This window comes from Pocillopora damicornis, chromosome 1 (assembly GCF_964200805.1).
Source record: "Pocillopora damicornis chromosome 1, jaPocDami1.2, whole genome shotgun sequence".
Classification (NCBI taxonomy): Eukaryota; Metazoa; Cnidaria; class Anthozoa; order Scleractinia; family Pocilloporidae; genus Pocillopora; species Pocillopora damicornis.
The window spans coordinates 14,761,275-14,784,614 of record NC_142670.1 but is presented as its reverse complement, the minus strand read 5'-3'; the positions used below and the strand labels follow the sequence as shown (position 1 = coordinate 14,784,614).

Sequence of the window (23,340 nt, the reverse complement as noted above, 5' to 3'; positions counted from 1 at the left end):
AAAACTCTTCAGTTTAGGAAAAAGATTATTGAAGTAGGCACGGCGATCACGATGAATGCCGCAGCGGGAGCATTAAAAGTGGGGGCATCTGAAGCTGCCCTGCAAAAGAATAGTTTTGGATGATAAAAGACAGATTCTGCTTGTCTGAAAAAAGCGATGGCGCATACAAGAATAAGGACAGTCCATATCAGTACTATTACCACGACTTTTGATCTAGTAATGGAACCATCATACGTCAAAGGTAATTTTACAATGGCGCTATACCGTTCATATGACACAGCTATGAGATGAAGAGCTGTATTCAAGTAGAAATATCTTAAAACAAGGTAATGCAGTTTACACATCGTTTCGCCATACAACCATCGTTCGTGGGCAGTGCTTGCGATGCTCGGCGAGTTTCCCAGGATCAAAAAGAGAATATCTGATCCTGCTAAGCTGGCAAGTAGAACCTACGGCATCACATGAAATCTACTCTCCATACCAATCGTTGCTATGACCAGTAAATTTCCAGGAAGGCCGACAACGCCGATGGCAGCATGAAAGCCGGCTAGGACTTGCGAGAAAACCATTCAGCATATTCCGTGTAAATCAATTTTGATGAACAGATGGTGTTTTTGTCTTCAAGTGGCCATGAGAGAATTTCTCCTTACAATATCTATAAGATATCGAGCGGATATCAAGTGATAAGAATAAAAAAATATAAATTAGAAGAGTATTAGTTGATCCACTACAAAATTCTCCGAACTAACATCTGGAGAGTTCAGATAAAAGATGTTAATCAGTGGATGACACAGGCAACCTCGGAGAAGAAGAACTCCGAGTGTTCCCGATAGGAGTCGAACGTACATCCATCCGATTCTCTACCTCAGTCGACCACTGAGCTAGGTTGTTCAACTGCTTCTATGACGATTGCTAGTTCTTGGAGTTCTTCTTCTCTGAGTATGCCCAGTTGTATGGCGTACAGAAAGGAGAATTACTTATGAGATCTTGGAAGTGAAACGGTTAAAGAAAAACAAAACAAAAGGGAAAACGCTGACAGGAAACAGGCTAAGAAACAGCCAATGAATTTTCTAAAAATTTTTATGAACCAGATTTGGACTTCCGATGGTATTGTAGTCATATATTAATCACAGAGAAATAATTTAGTATTTTTGGAAGAAAATTTTAACTAAGCAAAGTCCGCGCAGTTTGAATTCAAATAGAAAATGAAGAGTTTTTTTTCTAAGATTTTTGTTTTGAAGTCTGGAAAGAATGTGTGTTTTTTCGTTTCTCTCTTTTTGTAGTAATAGAAAATCAATTTCATTTTTGCAGCCGAGACGAAAAGTTGACGTAAAGCTGTTTGAAATGAGGGGAAAATTTGTTATCGGCAGACTCATATCTCTCGCCTCGTCAAAATAGCTATTGAACCTAACACCCAATTTATAGCTGTATTTAACAGAGGGTCATAATGGAGTTAAGGCTTTTACGGAAAGGTTCACTTCTTTCTGCTACGGTTAACAGAGATAATAAGAATTAATTTTAATCATTTTGAAAAGTTAATAATCATCGTTCTAAAACATCTTTACCCGCTCGCTTTTACCTTTGGAGTCAAGCAACAGAGTAATTTTGTGTTTTTGTGCAATGGCCACAAGACGAGACACATAAAAGTGTAAGATTTTGACACATTTAAAATTACGCATCGTAAATTGGAAAAAAATTTACGGATAACCTTTTTTACGCCAACGCTTAAAATTTGTCAATTTCTACGCCAAAAGATTAAATCTTTGGGTCGTTTTACGGCTAACTTTTAACTTCATTGAGACTTCGCTTCTTTCTTTTTATTACATGAATTAATGCTGGAGAATATGATATAAACTGGACAATATTTTTAAGTTAGGATTGTTATGTTTTTGTCATGCGTTTTTTTGCTCGAAAACGAAGACTCTGTTGAGACTTGTTTTATTGAATTCCCTTTAAAAGCTCAGATTTTGTGTGTGAAGAAGTGATTGTTGAACAGGAAGAAGTCATTCGACCTTAAGTCCTTATACAGTAGTCGCCAACTGGGTTTTCAATCGGTGTTCAAGCAACTTCTGAATAATGGAGCGCACCAACTCCCAACACAAGTGATAATAACTTCGAAATTGGACACTACATTAGGAAACCACAATGCGGACGTCCAGGAAACTCGTGAATAAAAATAGTTCGTGCGCACTTTCCACGAATTAATCTCAATATCTCAGCGAACACCCTGATCTTCCCTCCCGGTTCATTGTATTCTCTTGCCAATAGTCAACTCTCTCCTACACTTTGGGAGTTTGATAGTTTAATTTCGAGGAGGAAAGGTTCCACACTTTGGGCTTAAACATTTGACGCGGAACATTTTCCCTTGGTCTCAGTTAGGTCTTTCTTTTATCGTTTGAGCAGTTCCCAATGGGAACGAAAAATATTTCGAGGTTGCTGGGGTCTAAGCTATCAGGGTTGGTGCTGAATTTCAATTTTCTGTTAATGAGTAACAAGGAATCGTGTTTTTACCATTCTTGCAAAACCAAAATTGATTTTGATACATTTGGTTTGATTTTTAAGAGTCGTTTGATAGGAAAATTTAGTTTGGGTAGTTTAGCTAGATGCACTACAATTTAATAAATGTTATCAGCTTTGAGTCAATCAGTTATGTCAGCTGAAAATAGACGACTGAATAAACGAGGTCAAATCCAGAGCAAATCGCATTTTGTTGCCCGAGAAGTAAGCACTTTTGATCCAAAGCTGTCACACACTGAATGTCGTTACAATGGATAATGAGGAACCGGCTCTAATCCCCGCTATATTGGATTGCTATTTTCTCCGAAGTTTTGGCGGTCAAGGAATTTTCTCGCCAGTACAAGTTCTCCCCAGGAAAAAATAAAGAAGCAAGCTGGTAAGTATAAACCTCTTGAATAAACTTTTTAAAAGTTTTTTTTTTTTAATCACAACTTCTTTCAGCCAAAGCAATTTATTGTAAGACGAATTTAATCATTCAAATCGCAGATTCGTGACAATACAACCAGGAGAAATAAACTACCTGGCGTTTTACAGCTATTAAATGTTCTTGCCAATTTTCATCTTCTAAAACAGCGTTCTACCAGAAAAATATAGAATTAGCCGATTCTTTGGCCTTTCTGATTGCCGGAGGAAGAATGTTTAGCGTACATTTGAATAAATTTTGGGGTTAATCAGTAGTTTTGGCGGGTGTTTTGGTCAAAGGTCTGACAAAAAGTTGAGAGTTAGTTGCCAATGTTTTGCGTTGAACACCGTGGCTATAGCATTCAACCTGAAATATCATTTAGGAAATTTGTCGTTGGCTGGAACTTTTTAAACGATTGAAAATAAGCAATGAAAAGTCTTGTTGCATGACACATCTAAACAATAGCAAAGAAAAACTAAATTCTTAATAAGGACTTCGAGTTGAATTTTGCAATTCGCTTTTGGGGATGATTTCTAGTTGAGTTTTCGAATTGGATTTTCATCAGGAGTTGAGGTTCGTGTGGAAAAAAAAATTTCTGCGTCCCTCATGTTGGAGGTCGGTGCGCTCTGTTATCAAACAGACGCTTGAACTGTGATCGAAAACCGATAGTTGGCGACTACTGCATAAGGAATTCAGTTAAAGTTACGAACTCGAGCTTATACTGTGAGCTACGAGGAACAGATAATGTCCCAGAAAAAAAAAATGTCATATGAGCGTTTATTCCCGACAGACGGAGGCTATTGTTATTGTGTTTATTATCCTTTAAGTGTTTTTGTGACCCGAAGGAAAACTGTTTACGAACAGCTCGCTGTATGCTGCGAGCGTTGGATGTTTCTTTTTAAGTGTTCTCTGGTGCAACTTAATGAACAAACAAACGCTCTCTCGTCTCGAATTGAAGGAGCACCTTTATCTTAGTGGACGCCGGGGTTGAAAATTGGAGAATATTACTTGGGGCATATCCTTGGATACACCCCAGTTTTAGCTGGGGCATATTCGACCACGTGATGCGTTCAGACCAGTCGTGCGCGAGAAAAAGTAACAAGTAATGATTATTCACCTCAGTGTCGGTAAATAGTGGCGGATATTTCGCAACGAGGTATCTACTCACTACTTTCACCGACACTGAGATTAATAATTGTTTTAGCATTTACCAAATAGTTGCCTAAATAATTTATATATTTCTGTCAACAAGCTAAAAAGAGGTTGGAAATTTAATTTAGTTGACGCCCTATTTTGACAGTCTCTTGACCACGCAGGAATGAATAGTACTTGCAAATCACTTCCAAACCAGCAAATCAGTGCACGCAAAAAGTATTATTCACCCGTGTGGTATACCCCAATAGTGGATATTTACCGAGCTACGAGGTAGCGCGGCAATACTATCCACCACTTTTACCGAAACTGCGCTAAATGATCATTTTCTTAAATACCCCACAGAAACCAAAAAACTACCAATAATTTCTGTTAATATACCGAGAAATTATCGAAATTTAACTCCCGCAGCGTGATTTTGTCTCTTTGGCTGCTCGTGGGCGAGCAATATATGATTTTCAGTGGGAGCAAAGGTGGGGGGAGGGAACAGTCGTCGCCAACAGAGTAGAACTGGGCTATTTTAGAAAATCGGGTTCCAATGAACTGCCAATGAGGGAAATCATGAACATAATTCAGCCCTCATGGGAATTATAGGGTTAATTTTATCGTGAAGAAACCGAAAAAAATAAAGGAAAAGAAAAAAAACTCCAACCTTCCCCCACCTCACCCCCCACCTTGAATTGATCATGTTTTGTCGTTGTTTAGAACTATGGCAACAAATGGCTACAGGAAAATCTCCTCCACCAATGACTCTTCTGAGAAAGTTGGTTTTGTCTCTCACCTTTTATTGCGATGGATGAACGATGTAATGGTGACAGGCAGTCAACGAGCCCTAGAGGAAGGAGATTTTGTAGCACTCTCAAACGAGAACGCCACGCGGTCAGTCACAGATCGTCTTGAGAAGAAATGGAAAGAAGAAATAACTAATTCCACAAGAAAGGAGGAAAGGCCGAAACTGTGGAAAAGTGTGATGAAGACGCTTACCTTGAGGGAGCTTAGCTATGTTGTTCCATCAGGTATCCTGTACGGCATTGGCTCTCTCGTCACACCATTGCTCATTGGATATCTAATTTTCATGCTAATGTCACCTGAAACGCATAAGAATCACATCCTTCACGGTAGTGCATTAGCAGCCGCCATCACTATAAACACATTGGTCGGCAGCATAGCCATGCAACATCAGGCTTACGCGTGTGAAATATTGGGCATCAGACTGAGTAACGCGATAAAAGGTCTCGTTTACAGAAAGGTAAGCACAGGTCGGGCAGTCTTCTTCATAATGGGTGCAGTGCATAAGTAGGGACGAAAGAGGCCCTCGCTATGAAGAGGACTGGTAATGAGTCTGTGTTATGTTGGGGAGAGTGTGCAATCTTACTCCCTCCATTTTTTCTTCGCCTTTGATACAATATTTTTCTGACCCTAACATTTGTTACAAGTGAGAGAAATTTTCAAACGAGTGTCTAAGTAAGTTATCTTGGACCGCATTCTTTTAGTACTTTCCTTAGCAACACTAAATACTTGCCCCAGAAGATTTGCGCGCAACTTTCCTTACCAATCAAATTTAAAACTATCATATATAATCTGCCAGTCCATTGTATACCTCCCCAGAATCTTGACGTTCGAAATTGTCTCTTGTTTGCGCGGAGGTTTAGTGTACTTGCCAATCACTAAGCAATCAGCTCGCTTAAAAAACATCATTTACCTGTGTGGTATACAATTTTATTATCAAATAACACGCAAATAGAGTACAAATATCCTACGATATTGTTGGTTATTTTGTTCTGTTAAAAAACCTGTTTGATCAGTTGGCTGCGCGTGCTAGCTTCTCTATTCGCTTTGCTTTTCCAACCTTAGGAGAAATGAGCGGAAAGATTTAGAAGAAAAAAAAGCAGTTGGACAATAAATGACTTACTAGACGTTTTGGTGTGTATCATCGCTGAGTATTTTAAATTGTTGTTTGCATTGTGACTCACCCTACAAAATATGGCACAACTCGTGAAAATATTCGGCGACACTACACACCAAAGCGTCCGGTAAGATATATATCATCTCTATTGTAGTTGGTCGTTACAGTACACTTTGGTTTTCCATTTCAATCAGCCAAATTCTCAATTAATCATTATTTATTGCCTATGAGGGCGGGGAAGGGAAGGGCGCTGGAGGATTTTGGTTGCGTTACACGATAAAAACTACGTGATGCCCCGTAAAGTTCCATAATATTCTGATGTTCCCCAGACTGTAGAAATTTGACTTATGATAAAGGGTCTCCCTCTTTACACACTGTTGACGATAAATGATTCCGCTCTGTTCCAGCTGAAAACCACGTAATCCTCCCAAAATACTCCGATGCTCCCCTACCCCTTCGCCTCCCCAGCGGTAAATAACAACTTGTCCCTTTAAAAAAACCTACTTTGTCACTTGTTTTGTTTTATTCTCAGATCTTATCGCTCAGCAAGAGTAAATTGGCAAAGTTTTCAGCAGGACAAGTGATTGACCTCATATCAAATGATGTCCAACGGATTGAGACAGCACCTCTTAAGTTTTTTTTTCTGTTTTCAGCCACCCTTCAAATCATGGTAGCCACGTTTCTACTCACGTATCTGATTGGCTGGCAGGCACTCATGGGAGAGTTATTTCTGTGTCTTCTTGTACCCTATTACATTGAGATGTCCTCTGTCTACGCTGCACTGCGTCTGCGCGCAGCAGCGGAAGCTGATCGACGAATTTCTTTGACGAACCAAATGGTCTCTGGGATACGTGCTATCAAAGCACGTGCGTGGGAGGATGATTTCAGAGGAAAAATAAAACATACACGAAAGTAGGGGGAAATTTTTTTTTTACCTACTGCAATAGCTACGCATCGTAACTAGTGTGTTTACGACGTGATACTATCTGCTTACCGGTTGGGAGACCATAACAAACGTTTGTCATTGAAATCATGAACCAGGGCGAGAACTTATTGAACCATTTTGTTGGACATTTTGTTAAGATCTTACGCAGGTTTTAACGCTGGTGAGCTGACACGATGGAATATACTTTTAAATAGATCACTTTGAATTATATGCTTTGTTATCATTTTAGGTCATATGATCATACTCTAGAGAAGTTTTTCTTTCAAATTTCACAAATTATGCGTGCATGCACGTGAATGAGAGGAAATTTGAAAGAACCAGTTCACTAGAATATCATCACATGACCTGAAATGGGTACAAAAAAAACATACACGCTATAGAGATTCATGTAAACAACATCCTCTATTTGGAGCGAAAATGTGCACGGATATCTGTCCGCGGATATTGTCTGTTCCTAGATTCGAACAGTTTTTCGAGAGCCAAGCTGGAGGTAAAATTTCAGTATCGAGGGACAGATAATTTCCAGGGAAGAATATACGAACATATTTTTGCGCAAAATAGAGGCTATTGTGTTTGTTATCCTTCTAATATTTTGCCAAACGCGTAAAAAAATGCGCACGAATAGCTTGTTGTTCGCTGCGTGAGATGATTTCTTCTGACTGTTCTTTGGTACGACCTAATGAAAAGAAAATACATTTCCCTTCTTCTGTTAGTTAAAAATAACTAAACGCTCTCTCATCTTGGTTTAAGTTTTAAACGATGAGTTATCGTATTAGACGTAAGGTTTGAACAGTGGGGAATATCACACGGGTGATATCGGATATCCCCCAGTTTTAGCTGAGGAGTATTCAATTACGTGATGCGTTTATAGACCAATCGCACGCGAGTAAAGTATTTGATGAATCATAATGCATGTTATAATCCATCAAATACTTTTGCTCGCGCGCCATTGGTCTAAACGCGTCACGTGACCGAATATTCCTCAATTTTCAAACCTTGCGTTGTGTACGATTAAAGTCTCCGTTTTAAATTCATTTCAAGACGAAAGAGCATTTCGGTGGTATTTCAGGGGAAGGGACAGGTTTATTTGTTCATAAAGTCGTACCAGATATGATAAAAAAGTTAGCATTCCATACAGTAAATGGTAACCTACTCGTAAACATTTTGTCCTGCACGTTCCAAAAATATTTTAAGACCATAAAACAATAGCACCCATTTGGCTCCAAAAATATGCTTCTGCTCTTTTCTTTGGATATTACCCAAGATAATGTTCGCGGACAAATTTCTAAGCATATTTTCATACCAAATGGAGGCTATTATTTATGTCAGGGTTTGATGGAATATAGGTATTTGACCAATCAGAGAGCGCGCAGTTCGTTAGCTATTTAAATTTGCCTGTCCGACGGCAACAATGCTTTTTTCTTCTTTCAGACGGGAAATCAGCATCATCCGTAAGAAAAGTGCTATTCTCTCGGGTTTGGCTGCCTTGACGTATACTTCAATACCAATTCTGCTGTCTGTTATTTCTCTGCTACTGACTGGTCAGCCTCTTACTCCTGTCAATGCTTTTATGCTCCTGATGTTCATGAACCTGTTAAGACAAAATTTTTGCCTTACTATTGGGTTTCATGTGTTGGGAACATATGAAGCATTTGTGTCATTTGGCAGAATAGAAGATTTTCTTAATATTTCAGAAGATTTATCGTCGATGTTGGGAAATCAGTGTATGGAAGACAAATGTGGAGCGGTAGAGGAAAAGTTAATTAATTTACAGAACGATTTTACATTTATGGGCGGTCAGTTGAAAAAATTAAAAGAAGAACTTGGTACCGATCAGAGGGTAAACCCTTCCGAGCCAGGAACTCTCTATGTGTCCAGTTTAACGTTAAAGGAAATGAAAAGGAAAAATGAATTTATTCTTCAAGATGTGGAATTCTTTTCTCAATCAGGAACCTTGACAGTCGTTACCGGGCCAGTAGGCTGCGGCAAGTCAACTCTTCTTTCAGCGATCGCTGGCGAGATGTCAGCCATAAGTGGGACGATACGTCGTCATGGAACTTTTGTGTATGCGCCACAAGTAGCCTGGGTGTTCTCTGGAACCTTAAGGGAAAACATTATATTTGGGGCGCCGTACGATAAACCAAGGTATACCAAAGTACTCGAGGCATGCGCCCTCTCGGAGGACTTTCGGCAGTTTCCGAACGGTGACGAAACCGTTGTTGGTGAGCGCGGTGCCGTTCTTAGTGGTGGTCAGCGTGCAAGAGTAAATTTAGCACGCGCAGTGTACCTGGATACAGACCTTTACTTGCTGGATGACCCGCTTAGTTGTGTGGACTTCAAAGTTTGTCAACATATCTTTGAAGAGTGTATCAAGGGTATGCTTGGTGAAAAGACCCGACTGTTAACTTCTCATCAAGAACAACACATGAAAGATGCTGATCAAGTGATTATGCTACATAAAGGTCGCGTATTGGGGAAGGGGACCTTCGCGGAACTTCATGTTAAAGGCATTTTAAATACCAGCATCGACCCACTTTACACGAAAATTCTGACAGAGAATAAGTCCAACAACTCCGCAAGGGAGAACGAAGAAAAACGCAGCGATAAGATGCCACTTGCTACTGATAGCAGTGGTCTCGAAATATCTGTTGAAGATCGAGCAATCGGAACGGTGTCAAGCAAGCTCTACTGGGACTACTTCAGAAGTGGTATCCACTCCTTCTTGGTCATTGGATTTATTTTTCTGTGTCTCTTTACCCAGGGTGAGCCTTAATTATTGAAGCTAAACTCGTACCCAGATCCTACCGTGTAGCTTTAACTGAAATCACTTGGCCGTGGGAGGTGTGAGTACGAAACTATACTGAAGTAGCTAGGACTTAGGGACCATTCATTTTTATCGCCTTGAGGAGGGGGGGGGGGGGGGCGACTGATAACCCCCCGTTCCCCCTGAAGACCATGTGATTTCCTCAAAATCCTCCCCTTCCCTCTTCTTCACCCGGGCAAAAAATGGTTACCAGTCCCTTAAACATGACAAGTCCCCTGGTGTTGTGAAAATTTCTTGGAAATGAAGTATCTAAGTAAGCATAAGTGTTTTAATTACTCGACATCTATTTCTCCCTTTTTCTAGCATTGTTGGTTGCCCCTGATGTTTGGTTGTCCTTTTTGACCTGGAAACTTCCAACAGAACAGAGAGACAAGACAAATCTAACCATTTATGGGTTTTTCGTCGCGACCTCTTTCATGCTCGGCATCATCAGAGCCTACATTTTCTTTTTGGTCTGTCTCAGATGCTCTGAGCGTCTTCATGACAAAATGGTTGTGGCTCTTTTACAAGCACCTGTTCTATTCTTTGACTCAAATCCTGTGGGTAGAATCCTGAATCGCTTCTCTAAAGACGTGGGTTGCATGGACGAATTATTACCGCCAGACTTTCTAATTTCAATAGAGTTGGTGTTGCTGTTTCTCTCATCTGTTATCGTGCCTTCTGTTACGAATACTTGGCTGTTGTTTGTCACTATTCCAGTGACGCTAACGGTTCTTTACTTCGCAAGATTCTACTTGAAAAGTTCCAGGGAACTGAAAAGGTTGGAGTCAGTATGTCGAAGCCCAGTGTTCTCTCACATAACAGAGACTCTTGAGGGGCTGGACACGATTCGAACAAGAGGAAGACAGTCAGAATTTATTGAGAAGTTTTACAGGTAAGTTCGTGCATCTTTCTTATGTAAACTTAAAAGGTAAGCGTGCGATTCGTTCACGTGCAAGTCAAGCCTGGTTCGCAAAGCGTGCGTGGTGTAGTGGGCCACAATTCGCATCTCGAACTAAAATCTGCAGAAAATGCTCTTTCCTTTTTCCTCTTCTCTTTATCTTTCTCTCCCTTTTCCACTGTGTTACTCAGACCAGAGAAAGTGCTACGCGGACTAAACATTTGAACTGTAGAGAGTATACGTCAATTTATTTAATGAAATATCAAATGACTCGCACGGCCTTGCGCAAACAGTCCCATAGAAAACCATAGTAAGAGCTGACGGGTGCAGGGCCGAACGAAGAGGTTTGACGTCAGCCAGTCCTGAGCCAAATTTTCAACACTCATATGATAAGATACTTATTGACCAAGTTTAGCGACTTAGTCAATTTGTGCATATTATTTACCTTTGGACAGCTACCAAGACACTCATGGCCAGTCTTTTATCATGGTGATGGCGAGTGGCAGATGGTTCGGTGTCCGCCTGGATGCGATCATTTCTCTGTTCATCGGCTTAGTGAGTTTGGTGGCAGTTTTGATATCTCAAGATGCTGGTAAGTGAATTTCTAACCTACGTGCAGGCCTTCATTTCGAGCGCTAAAGAACACGCCTTACTTCGTCCACGAATACGATAGAGGTGTAGAGCGAAGCCAGCCTACAAGAGATCTGCATGAGGTCTTTGTCCTTATTCTAGTGCCCAATCCCTTGTAGACTTCTCGCTGGCTGGGTTTGCTCATGGCCTAGAAACAAGTCAAACAATCAATTTTCACTTTCACTTCCTCCATAAGGGCGAAACTAAATCAGTCTGAGTTTGATGAAGATTTTCCCGTATAAATGTGCATAGAACACCAATAGCATGTCGCTGCAACATGTTCCCGTGACAACATGTGTCGTATGGAGTGGTCCATAGTTCTACTGCTGAGGAACCGGTCCTAATTCTTCGCAGAGGGGTGGGTAGCGATCTGACCTCCCTCCCATGGCTTTATAGTTCTCTCATTCCTCCCCCATACATTGGCAGTTAGTTTCTGTACTGCCTGATACGACTTATACTCGATCTGTTGTCGACAACTTGTCTTCCCTCCACTCTCCTTGAAAACCATGTGATACCGCCAATATTCTCCTCCTCCTCGCTCTCTCAAAGTGCACTGATATTACGAACGACGTGCTACTGACAAAGGTTAGACTTCATTACCTCACGAACACCTTCAGTTGAGAACGACTATCGATAGTTTTTCGATGACGTGAGAAAAGCTGTCATCGATCATCTATAATCTCATGGTTTGTTAATTTTTATTTTTATTTTTTTCTTATTAGTTTCTGCTGGACTTGCTCTTGCTTACGTCATTCAAACAGTGGCTCTGACGCAATACACTGTCAGAAAATCATCAGATGTCGAGAATTTTATGACGTCAGTTGAACGAGTTATGGCCTACACCAAACTTGACTCAGAGCCTGGGTACAAAGTGGACAGAATTCCCCCCGAACAATGGCCTCGCGAAGGGAATATCATATTCCGCAATGTGTCGTTAACTTATTACCCGGGGGGTCCTCAAGCACTGAAAAGCATCGATCTTGACATCAAAGGAGGCTCAAAGATTGGTGTTGCAGGACGCACGGGCGCGGGGAAATCATCTTTTGCAGCAGCTCTATTGCGCATGCCCGATCCTGACGGAGAGATTCTGGTGGATGGAGTGAAGATAAAGAATATCAGTCTCCAAGCAGTTCGAGGATGTATCTCCACCCTTGGCCAAATTCCGCTGCTTTTCAGTGGATCGTTGCGGAGAAATCTGGATATTGTGCAGCGCTTCCAAGATGCGGATCTGTGGCAAGTTTTAGAGGATGTGCAGCTGAAAGGTTTCGTGGAAAGTCTTGAGGGACAATTGGATTACGAATTGTCGGAAAATGGTGCAAATGTCAGTGTAGGAGAACGGCAGTTGATTTGTTTGGCTCGTGTGCTGTTGCAGAAGAACAAGATCATCATCTTGGATGAACCCACTGCACACGTGGATCCAGGGACAGAAGAAACAATCTGGAGAGTGGTGCGAGAGAAACTGAAAGACTGCACAGTAATAACTATAGCTCACCGTCTGAACACTATCCGACACTGTGACAAGGTTCTTGTTTTCAAGGAGGGAGGGGTGGTGGAGTCCGGAACGTTAGACGCGTGAAGACTGGAGCACAGCTGTCAAACACTGCGCATGCAAGAGAGTTTGAAAACAAAAAGAGGGATTTCGGAACGTGTGTTTAGCGTAAAGTAAGGAAAAGAAGAAGGAATTCCTAGCTATTCCAATACGTGAGACAAATGAAAAAGGATTTTGGAAAAAGATTAAGTATTGGCTTCATTTTATTGTGAGATGTACCAACTGTTTTTAACGTGGACTCTTCGTTTCGGAACCTTTTTTCTACCCTTGCTACTCAGTTTACTTTCCACTGTAAACATAGACCTGTGATCGTTACAAATATTTCGTGTGGCTCTGGTTCTTCCTTTTTTCACACATTTCCCTCGTTATTGACCTGCAACTCCGCTATGAACACAACAAAAAATAACTACAGCCAGCACGGCCAAGTTTACGGACGTCTTCATCAGGCCACCGTGCAAAGTGTAAAAAAAAAAGTACGAGTATGTAAATTAACACATAGTGGGTAAAGTCCAGAACAACAATGCGTATAAGTCTTGGTCTTAGAAACTTCGAGCTTTCCTTAGAAACTGCGAAAAACTACGTCTTATGTGATTTATCCATTTTCACAAGGGCAGAGTATCCATCATAGTGCACAGGTGCAATCATTTGACCGCTGTGTTGAAGACTGAGGCGTTTTTACTTCTCCTAGATAGTCGTAATATGTACCTTGTGTTTTTGTTGTTTGGTGTCGTTGAATCAACTCCAAAGTAATCAGTCAGGCCAGATACGTAGCTGCTTGAGCATTATTTTTCTTTGTCCTATGCTCGTGACAAGACGAAAAACACCTTTCTCTATTTCCGGCTTAACCGAAACTTACGATCTTTCTTATTCCATTTACAAACATGACGATATATCGACATCGCTGGCCCTAGCATTATGAAGGACGCGTAAAATACATAAACTTCGAGAGTTGAAGGTCTCTTAAATCCATTTTTTTCAATTACTGAATAAAGCATAATGGAAACTTTTGAAGATAATTTTCGGCGTTATGTTTCGGTGACACTCAAAAGCATAAATGCTCAAATCTTCGAGCATAACTTATGTGACCCTACTGGACAGACTCAGTAACGGGGAGCGAAAGAGCGCTTTGGAGACTTTTGACCAATTTTCAAAATGGCATAAAAAAGAGTTAGAGCGTATTGAAACGTAACAAAGGCTGGGGGAAGGAAAATATCGTCAAAACAAGTCTTCTTATTAAGTTATTTCTCCAAGTGAGGTCCAGCTGAAAGGATATGTAAAACAGAATCGCATCTTTAATGAAACCAATTTAACGCTACCTTTGCAATGATTTTTGCACTACTTTAATTTTTAGGGTGTGGCAGGGGCAAAGTGCACCTCTCACCCCTCACGATCATCTTGTTTTCTCTTCTAGATCTAAGCCCTCAGAAAATACAATAGGTTTTTTTCGTATTTGTATAGTATTTTTTGTATTTGGAGATACTTTCAAATGTAACTTCTCTGCTTCCTTGGTAGAGTGATTCATTTATTCTTGGCATACTGGGCAGTCTGGTTTATTGTGGAAAAAATGTAGGACTTCAATAGCCGAGACCTCATCTACACTAATGACGTTTCGCTTGAAAACGAATTTAATACTTTCTGACACGTTTTTTGCCTATGATCCGCTTTAGAGCGCCTATAAACGCTGATGAAAACGGTTTCAAAACTGAAGCTTTTTTTTTGTGAAAACAGAACGGGAAATCTATCACCTTGGCTTTCACCTCTATTTGCGATTTTGTCTGCTCTAGATTTACGATAGACGTGTTCAAATGAAAGTGAAGTCGTTTGATCAATTCGGAGCCATTTGAGTGGCAATATTTTCCTATCATTTTGCTTGAGACAGAAGAGGACACTCATGGAAATGCGTTTGCGTGGTCGGATCCTTGATCTTTCCTTCCGCAGAGCCCTGGTATGGTAATGTGTCTCCCTCCATTCTCTGTTTATGCCGCTTTGAAGGCGGGAAGAGCTCATTGCTAACGGTCACCATGGCGACGGCTGGAGCTCCTTGGTAGCCGTGTCAAAAATCACGTGATGTGCAAATTTCGGCGGGAATTCGTTGAACGTTCGAATTGTGGCTGCCATATTGAATTATAATAGGGAAGAAAAAAACGTATTTTATGGTTCTTTTTAATGCTTATTTCGAACTGAAACTGGTAAGTGTTGAAGAATAATGCATTTAGTATTCGTTTGTATATTTATTAGACGTAAAGCTCCGTCCTTATTGCTTTTCTCAGTGACAAACTTCTATCCGCTTATAACAAAGTAACACAATACCAGTTGAGTTCGCTTGGCGTCGTTTTCCTCGCTTCGTGAATCAATCAAAATTTAAAAATTTGTCCAGTTTTCATGCTGAAAAGCTTCTATTTTGCTCTACATCACGTTTTATAGTGTCATGTTGAGTTTAAATCTTGCAGAGAAGCTTGTTTGCGAACGCAAGCTTTTTGTCAGGCCGACTTGGCGAAATTTGCAAATTGTCACTAATTTGCCTCGAGATACCAATTTTGGGGCAGTTTAAGCGACAATTTTTGGCTAAAATTGCTTCATGAAGATATATCTGTGGCTAGCAATGTAAATTAGCGCTTTTGATTACCAGAAAAGATGTCTTGTCAACCGTTAAGGTCGAAACAACTCCTGTAACCGAAAAACGTTAACCTGGTTATCGTGACCGAAATTGAAATTTACCACTCGTGCGTTTGTTATATTTTTACTGTTTATCGTGAGTCGAACCTTTTAAAATTAGTCGAGAGTAATTGTGATAAATTTTATGTTCCTTCAGTCTCGATGAAATGTCTTTTCCGAAGTTCTGTAAGGGAACTGCAGCAAGTTCATTTCACAGTTTACATATAATTCAAATTTTCAAATAACGAAACAGGTCTCAGAAGTTATTTTGAGGGACAATTTTGACGTTTGTTTGTGTCACAAATGATGATCGACGAACGTTTTAGCGATACTTCACAGAATGAAAATATTAAATGAAATTTGTTGGAACTTCTGTGGCGATGGTTTCTAGTTGAGTCTAGTTTAGAGTCAAATCCCTCTGAACTAATACTTTCATTATAAGAGGTCCTGTTGAACAAATTTCGGTTTCTTGGTAATGGATGTGCATGTTTGAACATGTGTATTTTTGGTTAACATGCAGATATTAAAGAAGTAATTGCTATTTTTGGCAGTTTTTGTCAACAATTATTGGTGATAGCCAAAGTGCTTTACAGCTAAATAACTTAGGCCATTGATTGAAATTAATAGAACATCCAAGTTGTAATGTGACATTCAGTATTTTCCAATGACCACAAAATTAAAACATTCGTAAATTATTTGTTTTGTTTAATGGATCAAGGGCTATTTTTGGAGATGTGTGACTTTCAAAAAGGATCCTCTTATCCCTATACACCTCTATCAGTATGCATCTTTGCTGTACTGTTCTCTACACATATTCCAAAATGCTGACAAGGAGAATTTGTTTTAACAATCAAGAGCTTCATTATGTGGTGATCATTTCCTTAATTCTCATGACCTTCATGTGTGATTCTGGGGAGATTTTGTAAGGAGAAATTGGATGCTAGTCACTCTAAGAGGTGAAAGGGTTAAAAATTGTATTTTTGCTGAATAAAAAACCTCAATACCCATTCTTGAATTATGTGAAACCATTTTTGGTGAGGATGTGTATAGTACAAAGAAACATGAAACCCTTTTGGTAATCAAAATCATGATTGAACGAAAAGTTCTTAGGGAGACTTGTGGGAAACTAAAACAAAAATGTTTATGGCTGGTTTCATTTTGAGGAAGTAACCAAAAACAAGAAACAGTCTCCTATCTCAAACAATCTGACAACCCAGCAATGGACTTTTTGACAAGAAGAGAGGAGATAAATGTTTGCAAAGTTAGATGAGTATATGAGAGCATGATGAGATGAGAAAAATCTGAAACATTTATTAGCGTGGTTTGGTTTATAAAAGTGAGCAAGGTTGATCACTTGACACCAGGGTATTTCTTTGAGGTTGTTCATGATGCATCAGAGATTGAAGAATTCTTTGGTTATGTAAGTGTAGAATTCTTTGGCTTAATCTCAATGACCTGAGCTATTTTCTATTCAGATGTGGAGCTGTGTCTGTTACTTTTACACTAGTCTTCCGTCAATCATTTCTTATCAAAAGCTTACATTTTCTTGCTGAGAGAGCAAGTAGAAAGTCTTGTAAACGGTGAATGGAAGTTGACAAGTTGGTAGGCTATTGGAGAATTAACAGGAATCTGGGCAAGTCTTGAGAGTTACCTGTTTGAATGGCAATTTTTTCCAACATTTTTGAGTAATGCTCGCAAGCAAAATGATAAAGAAAGAGCATAGGTTTCAGCAATTTGTTAAAATCAAAATTCATATGGAAGTAAAATTGCTGGAAGATACCTCAAGTAATTATTATTTATTCTTTTCTTTCAGACGGAACACATGATATAGCCCCTTTTGCTCTACTAGCATCATGTTTTATCATCAATTCATCTTGGCCAAAAAGGCTCCACTGGCCAGAGTATGGCTTGCTGCTCACTGGGAGCGTAAGCTTAGCAAAGCACTGGTCTCTGAAACAGATCTCCCCTCATCAGTGGAGAGTATCATCTCACCCAAAGTCAAGCTTGCCTTACGAACATCTGGTCATCTACTTCTTGGTGTTGTCAGAATATACTCCAGGAAAACTAAATATCTGTTGGCTGACTGCACAGAAGCATTTGTAAAAATCAAGATGGCATTCCGTCCAGGAGTGGTTGATTTGCCTGAAGAGGGAAGAGAGCTGGCATTTGCAGCAGTTACCATGCCAGAAGTTTTTACTGACCTTGATATGACACTGCCTGAACTCAAGTGAGCTGATGTTTTTTTTTTTTATACCTTCTCTCTATGATTGCTTTTTACTATAGTATTTGAAAAGGAGTTTATCATTGGAACACTCTGAATAACTTGGAATCATGTTTCTGATAAGAAATTTTTGAGCTATCCTTGTAATTTTTTGGTAAAAATGTCAAAATTAGCCATTGTGTTGCTAACAAGAATTCTTCAAATTTATATGAAAAACTTGAATTTGGTTATGTCTATATTAATAAGATTTGCTTATCTCAAACAAATTCTCCTTGTCAGTACCAAACAAAATGTATAAAATGGAATATAGAGAATATGGATGTTGATGCAAGGGTGTAAGGGTTTAAAGTCATTGAATTTTAAAAGCGTGGTATGAAATAGTACAGCATCTTGATAAACAGCTATTTTTTTTTCATTGCAGTGAGGTTGAAATTCATGCTCAGTTCACCCTTAATCAAGGTAGAATTGAAGAGATTACAATGAAGGAAGACATAATCACAAACAACTTCATTGGAGATGATGGTTTTGGAGACATAATGTTTGAGGGGGAGCTGGAAACCGAGATGTTCAGACACCAGGCTTCCATTGAGGAACCTCTTAACAAGACAAATGACATCTCTAAACTGAGCACTATTGATGAACCAAAGGCAATCACAGACTCAACTTTAGAAAGGAGCAGGATAGGTATTGTGTTATGTGTTTAATTAGTTATTTTAAGGTGCATTGGCATCATGTTTCTGTTTATGAAAATGCTTCAAGATAAAAAATTTTCAAGGTGTTGTTATGTGGTGAAAGTATGTCACACCTTTAAGAAATCACCCCTATTTTGACCGACATGTGCATGAGTTAATTCCTTAAAGTCAATCTTGCAGCCAGGCAAAATGCCTTAATTCTATGCTGCACCAGTACCCTTGGTACAGTATAGGGGAGGAGAGAGGCAAGTGACAACAGGGTTTGTACAAAGTCTTGAATTCTTGAAAAAGTCTGGAAATTTGTGAACTACTTTTCCAGACCTGGAAGAAGTATGGAAATTAAAGGCAAAGTCTTGAAAAATGGGATTAAGTCTGGAATTTTTCTTAAGGAGCAGCAGGTGTTTAAAAGCTAGCTGAAATCTTTGCAATGTAGCTGATTTCACTTCTTTGTTAATCACACACTAATGGCAAAAACCCAAGGACTTTGTTGAAAAAGTATACTGTAAAAAATTGTTTTGAGAACCAAGGTACTTGCTTTATGGTAGAAATTTAGTATACTGCTATTGTTTGGTTGTGTCACTGTAAGTGAAGAACTAAACAGCTGAAACTGAATTTTTTAAAATTCATTGTTTTCATAGTTAAGACAGTTATTTCTTCTCGGGCCATGAAGAATCTCACTGTTACCTTGAGTCTGGAAAATAAAAAAAATGGTCTGGAAAAAGTCTTGAATTCTGTCCACAAAAAAGTGTACAAACCCTGTGACAATATGACCTGTTACTTTTTGTTTTTGCATGTGAAAAGACTCATCAAGAACCCTCTGTATATCATTATGAGCAATTCGTTAATTAATGACTTTGGATAGGGCAAAAAAAAAATCCTTTGCTTATATTAAGATTTTTCCTCAGATTTAGCACTTGATGAGCCAATCAAAGATGATGGATTTGGTGGGGAAGGTGTGGATTTTCTGGCTGATGGATTTGGAGATGAACTTGGTGGTGATGCTCTAGTTCCTGGTTTTGATGACTTGCCAACTACCTTGGCTGCTGTAGATGTTACTTTAGAACCTGTGGATACCAAGTTAGACTCGGAAGAACAGAAGGAAACTTCCAGTGCTGAAACTGGACAAGAAGAAAGTGAGTTTTATTCTTAAAGTGGAGCTTCTTGATCTACACAGCCCCTGTGCATTGATTCAATATAGTTAACCAACTAAGCTTGTCATCAAGAGGTATATCAAACGTTCCCTATGATTGATCCCTTTAACACAATTTAAAATGCCAACTGTTGACTACTAGTAATGCAACTGTAGAATTCCACTAGAGTTTTTCTTAAGGAATGCTTAAGGCTAACAGGTTTTGGTCCAAGCGAGTCTTTACTTTTGTTTTTACATTTGATTGGTTCCTTAAGCATTGTTGCTAATGTTTGCATGCAGTTTCTCTTGCAATGTAGAAATAACTTAATGTAAGTGTCAAGTGACCACAAATAAACAGTGGAAAACTTAAGTTAACAAACTTGCTTTATTCTTTTTGCTATGTACAAATGTGCAGCTTTTTTAAACCTTTAACTCCTAGATCAAATTTGTAATTCTTCTTACTGTCAACCATACAGTTCTCATAATGTTAGTTTGGAGAATTTAGTATTGGATCAACTAATTACCCCCAAATTGATCTTTTTCTTAATTCTTGTCACTTATCTGGTTGATATTGTAAGGAAAAATTCTGTCTTGGTCACTCATAAGATTTAAAGGGTTAAAGCTGGTGCAACGTGGTGCTAGTGTTATAAAGAAACCTGGGACAGAAGAGAGACCTGACTGAAATAGGGAAGCTCTAATGTCTTCCTCCCCCCCCCCCCACCCCAAATAAAAAAAATAAAAAAAACTTTGTCTCTCTCTTCCCCCCCCCCTTTACAAGGAAGTCTAAATGTCCCAATTAATTTAAATGAAGAACTGCTGACCAACATTGTCTCAGTCACACTGAAGTTCTTGAATCAGTCTAATTCATTGGTTTTTTTTTTTTATTCAAACAGGTGTTATAAATGAGACTGCAAATGAAACAACTCTGTTACACAATGAATCAGAGGCCTTTGTACTTGAACCTGTGGAAGTTGTTCAAAAAGAAAAGCGTAGTCGTAGGAAAAGAAAGCTAATAGTTGATGATGAAAAGTTGTTGGCTACAGAAGTAATCAAGTCCCAACTGTCTGACACATCTGATATTGTCCGATCAGCCACACTCGCTCCTCCAACAAAGTGCAGAATGAAGCTGAAAATTTCTTCAACCGTTGAAAAGCTTTTTGCTCTGCCTGGCACAGAATTCTTTGCATCGCCAGTGGTGGAAGCCTTTGTGCAAAATCTAACAAAGGATGTCAATGGTGGGTCTGATACAGCTGAATCAGAAGAAAAAATGGACATTGATGAACCAGAAGTTGCAAGAGAAGAAGAGGAGGGATCAGGAATTTACGAAGCTAGTAAACGATCTTCGGTTTCTTTTGCCAACATGGAGGCTAATGAGACAGTATTACCTGACGAACCCATCGATGTTACTCTTGACCAGAATTTTGAACGTCCAGGAGAAGAGGAAGAGCAGTTCTTAGCTGGAGGTGTGGAGGATATTTATCCAAACAGGGATGAGCTAGAAGATAATGAACTAGAACAGGAATTGGCAGCTTCCCAAACAAATGAAGAGCAGCAAAGCTCTGAGACAAGTGAACAGTTTGAAAACCGACGATGGACAAAACGTACACAACAGCTGCTTCATACTCTTAAGAGAGAGTTCAACAAAAAAGACACTGTCAGCTTTGGAAGCTTGGTGCACAAAGGAAGTAGGAAACAAGTAGCGTACAAATTTTACAGTTGTTTGCTGCTTAGCAAGGAATCCAGTATCAATGTTCATCAGAAAAAGCCATTTGGAGACATTTCAATCTCTAAAGGACATAAATTTGATTCAGTGTGTTAGAAGCTACTCTTGTATTTTAGATGTTTCTACTGTTAGATAGTATCTATTCAATCGCACTACATACAATGGGCTTTTTTTTTTAAGCAATTTATAAGATAACTAAGTTAGAATTGACCCATGCAGACATTGTACTTAATATTGTTTGCTCCATAGAACTTTGTGGGAGAAAATGTTACTTACACTGGCTGGATTACATATTGCCTTATCAGTTCAAAGCCACTAACAGAAACTGGCAATTTGGCTTTTTCTCTGTCTGAAGTGCCACTGCATGATTGCCATTACATTGAGGGTTTGCACCTTAGATCAAAAGTAATTAAGGATTATATTGACTTGGTTGTGTTTCACTTTGCTCTGCTATCAGTCCTGGAACTGACCCCATCTTCTCAAAAACCTCCCTTCACTTGTTTCCTGGGGTCCTCACAATATCAAGGCCTTTTCTATGTGTCAACTTTGTGGCTTCATTCTCTGCTTTTTATATTTCCATTTTATTGTGCCAGGTAAATCTGATTGCTTTAATTTTAGTTTGATTACTCTTGGTTAAAAAAACTTCTCTTTCACCTTCAAACATATTTATCTCCTGGACAATGTTTTCTTACTGCAAGACAGGAAAGGAAGACTAAGGGTTTGGCCTCCTCATCTTTACCTTGTGATGGGTACATTTATGTGTCAAATATGCACATCACAGATGATGATCATGATAGTGTTTGTAAAAATGTATGTTACTGAGATAGAGGTGGAATACTTTCCCACTTTTTGGGGGTTTTTATCTGTAAATGTATTGAAAGAGTTGTGTGTTTGTAAATACCTGTAATTATATTAATGGCATATTTTTTATTGAAAGTTTTTCTTTGTTTACCTTACGTGATTCAGTTTTTATCCCCACATGTACTTTTATCAGAAGAATAATCATATGTGCTATAGGTAGCCTTCATTGATGCATTGGCAGACAGCTGGGTAGAAGGAAAGAAACGATAGTCATCTAGGCATCTGTTACTACTGTTGGCCTACTGTGTTTGAACGCATACACGTAAAAGCAACTTATTGATTGCCTTGTTGGTTAATATATTATTGGATATATCAAGTGAGGCTACTCAGAGTAACTATGATCTAACAGTTACAGATGGTTAATTCCTAAGCTGCTAGAGTGTGTTTATAAGATTTGTGAACTTAATTAGCTTTTGAATGAAGTGTATATATGATATTTCTGTGTGTAGCATAGTTTTAGATAAAGTGTTATGCTTAAAAAGTTTGTTGTAGGCTTTCTTTGGAACCTGAACGCAGTACTTAGTACTACCTAAATCGTGAAAGGCCTTCATTTTTAGTGAATTTTGTAATTTTTCCTTGATGGCAATTACACGAAGCACACTTTTTAGAAAAGTTAAGCCACAAATGGCTTTTACAATGGTTCACCTTTAAGTAAATACCACAAAATTGTTTTTGGCTAGTTAACAACAGACCTCCCTTGAGCAACTTTTTGCTCCACATATTTAGATAAACATTAGTTCAAAGAAAAAAGACTAGTTTGCAAATGGTTATAAGTATAAGCATAACCTTTTTTTAACTTTTGTTGATATTTTCTTTGCTTTAATAGTTTTGATTATTGTATATTGTTAAATAATAGCTGGGCGTTTAGGTGGTGTTCTGTTGACATTGATTGAAAACTTCATTTCCCTTAGGGAAAGCATTAATATTCCCACATTACATTAGAAATTACGTGCATTCTAGTTAACACTTCTGTAATTAAAAGTTATCTTTAATGAGCAGTAACAACATGGTGTATCTTGAAATGATTTCAAGTGAAAAATAAGTTTATTTACGATTTTGAACAGTCCTGGTGTACCGATTAAAAAAAATTAAAGTCTTGATATATTAAATATTCAGGTTGTACATGTAAGTTGGCAGAGGAGACACTTTGAAGATGGTCAGTTTTCATTTACTCTCTAAAGTCTAATTCTTTATGTTGCTTTTAGTTGAAAAACTAAGAAGAAAATTTTGAGTGGCATGATACATGAATTAA

At 38.9% G+C, this 23,340-nt stretch overlaps 2 protein-coding genes and 1 pseudogene across 2 annotated transcripts; 2 read left to right on the top strand and 1 right to left on the bottom strand.

Annotated features, from left to right (window-relative positions):
• Positions 1 to 8: 8 nt before the first annotated feature.
• Positions 9 to 569, bottom strand: LOC149052235 (rhodopsin, GQ-coupled-like; annotated as a pseudogene).
• Positions 570 to 4,089: 3,520 nt separating this feature from the next.
• Positions 4,090 to 14,206, top strand: LOC113666608 (ATP-binding cassette sub-family C member 4). The gene is made up of 6 exons (XM_027182395.2): positions 4,090 to 5,321; positions 6,511 to 6,890; positions 8,356 to 9,686; positions 10,052 to 10,622; positions 11,084 to 11,220; positions 11,981 to 14,206. Exons 1-6 carry the CDS (start codon positions 4,782 to 4,784, stop codon positions 12,832 to 12,834), a joined length of 3,813 nt encoding a protein of 1,270 aa, XP_027038196.2. The 5' UTR covers positions 4,090 to 4,781; the 3' UTR covers positions 12,835 to 14,206.
• Positions 14,207 to 14,875: 669 nt separating this feature from the next.
• Positions 14,876 to 23,199, top strand: LOC113666606 (double-strand-break repair protein rad21 homolog). The gene is made up of 5 exons (XM_027182394.2): positions 14,876 to 14,996; positions 17,276 to 17,689; positions 18,105 to 18,367; positions 19,281 to 19,508; positions 20,398 to 23,199. Exons 2-5 carry the CDS (start codon positions 17,316 to 17,318, stop codon positions 21,321 to 21,323), a joined length of 1,791 nt encoding a protein of 596 aa, XP_027038195.2. The 5' UTR covers positions 14,876 to 14,996; positions 17,276 to 17,315; the 3' UTR covers positions 21,324 to 23,199.
• The last annotated feature ends 141 nt before the right edge of the window (positions 23,200 to 23,340 follow it).

Bases quoted from the DNA above. Each gene is read 5' to 3' on its own strand.
- LOC113666606 (XM_027182394.2), top strand. From the start codon at position 17,316: ATGTTTTATCATCAATTCATCTTGGCCAAAAAGGCTCCACTGGCCAGA. The intron at 17,690-18,104 runs GTGAGCTGATGT...TTTTCATTGCAG, and splicing joins ATGACACTGCCTGAACTCAA to TGAGGTTGAAATTCATGCTC. The intron at 19,509-20,397 runs GTGAGTTTTATT...TTATTCAAACAG, and splicing joins TGAAACTGGACAAGAAGAAA to GTGTTATAAATGAGACTGCA.
- LOC113666608 (XM_027182395.2), top strand. From the start codon at position 4,782: ATGGCAACAAATGGCTACAGGAAAATCTCCTCCACCAATGACTCTTCT. The intron at 6,891-8,355 runs GTAGGGGGAAAT...TTCTTCTTTCAG, and splicing joins AAAATAAAACATACACGAAA to ACGGGAAATCAGCATCATCC. The intron at 10,623-11,083 runs GTAAGTTCGTGC...ACCTTTGGACAG, and splicing joins TTTATTGAGAAGTTTTACAG to CTACCAAGACACTCATGGCC.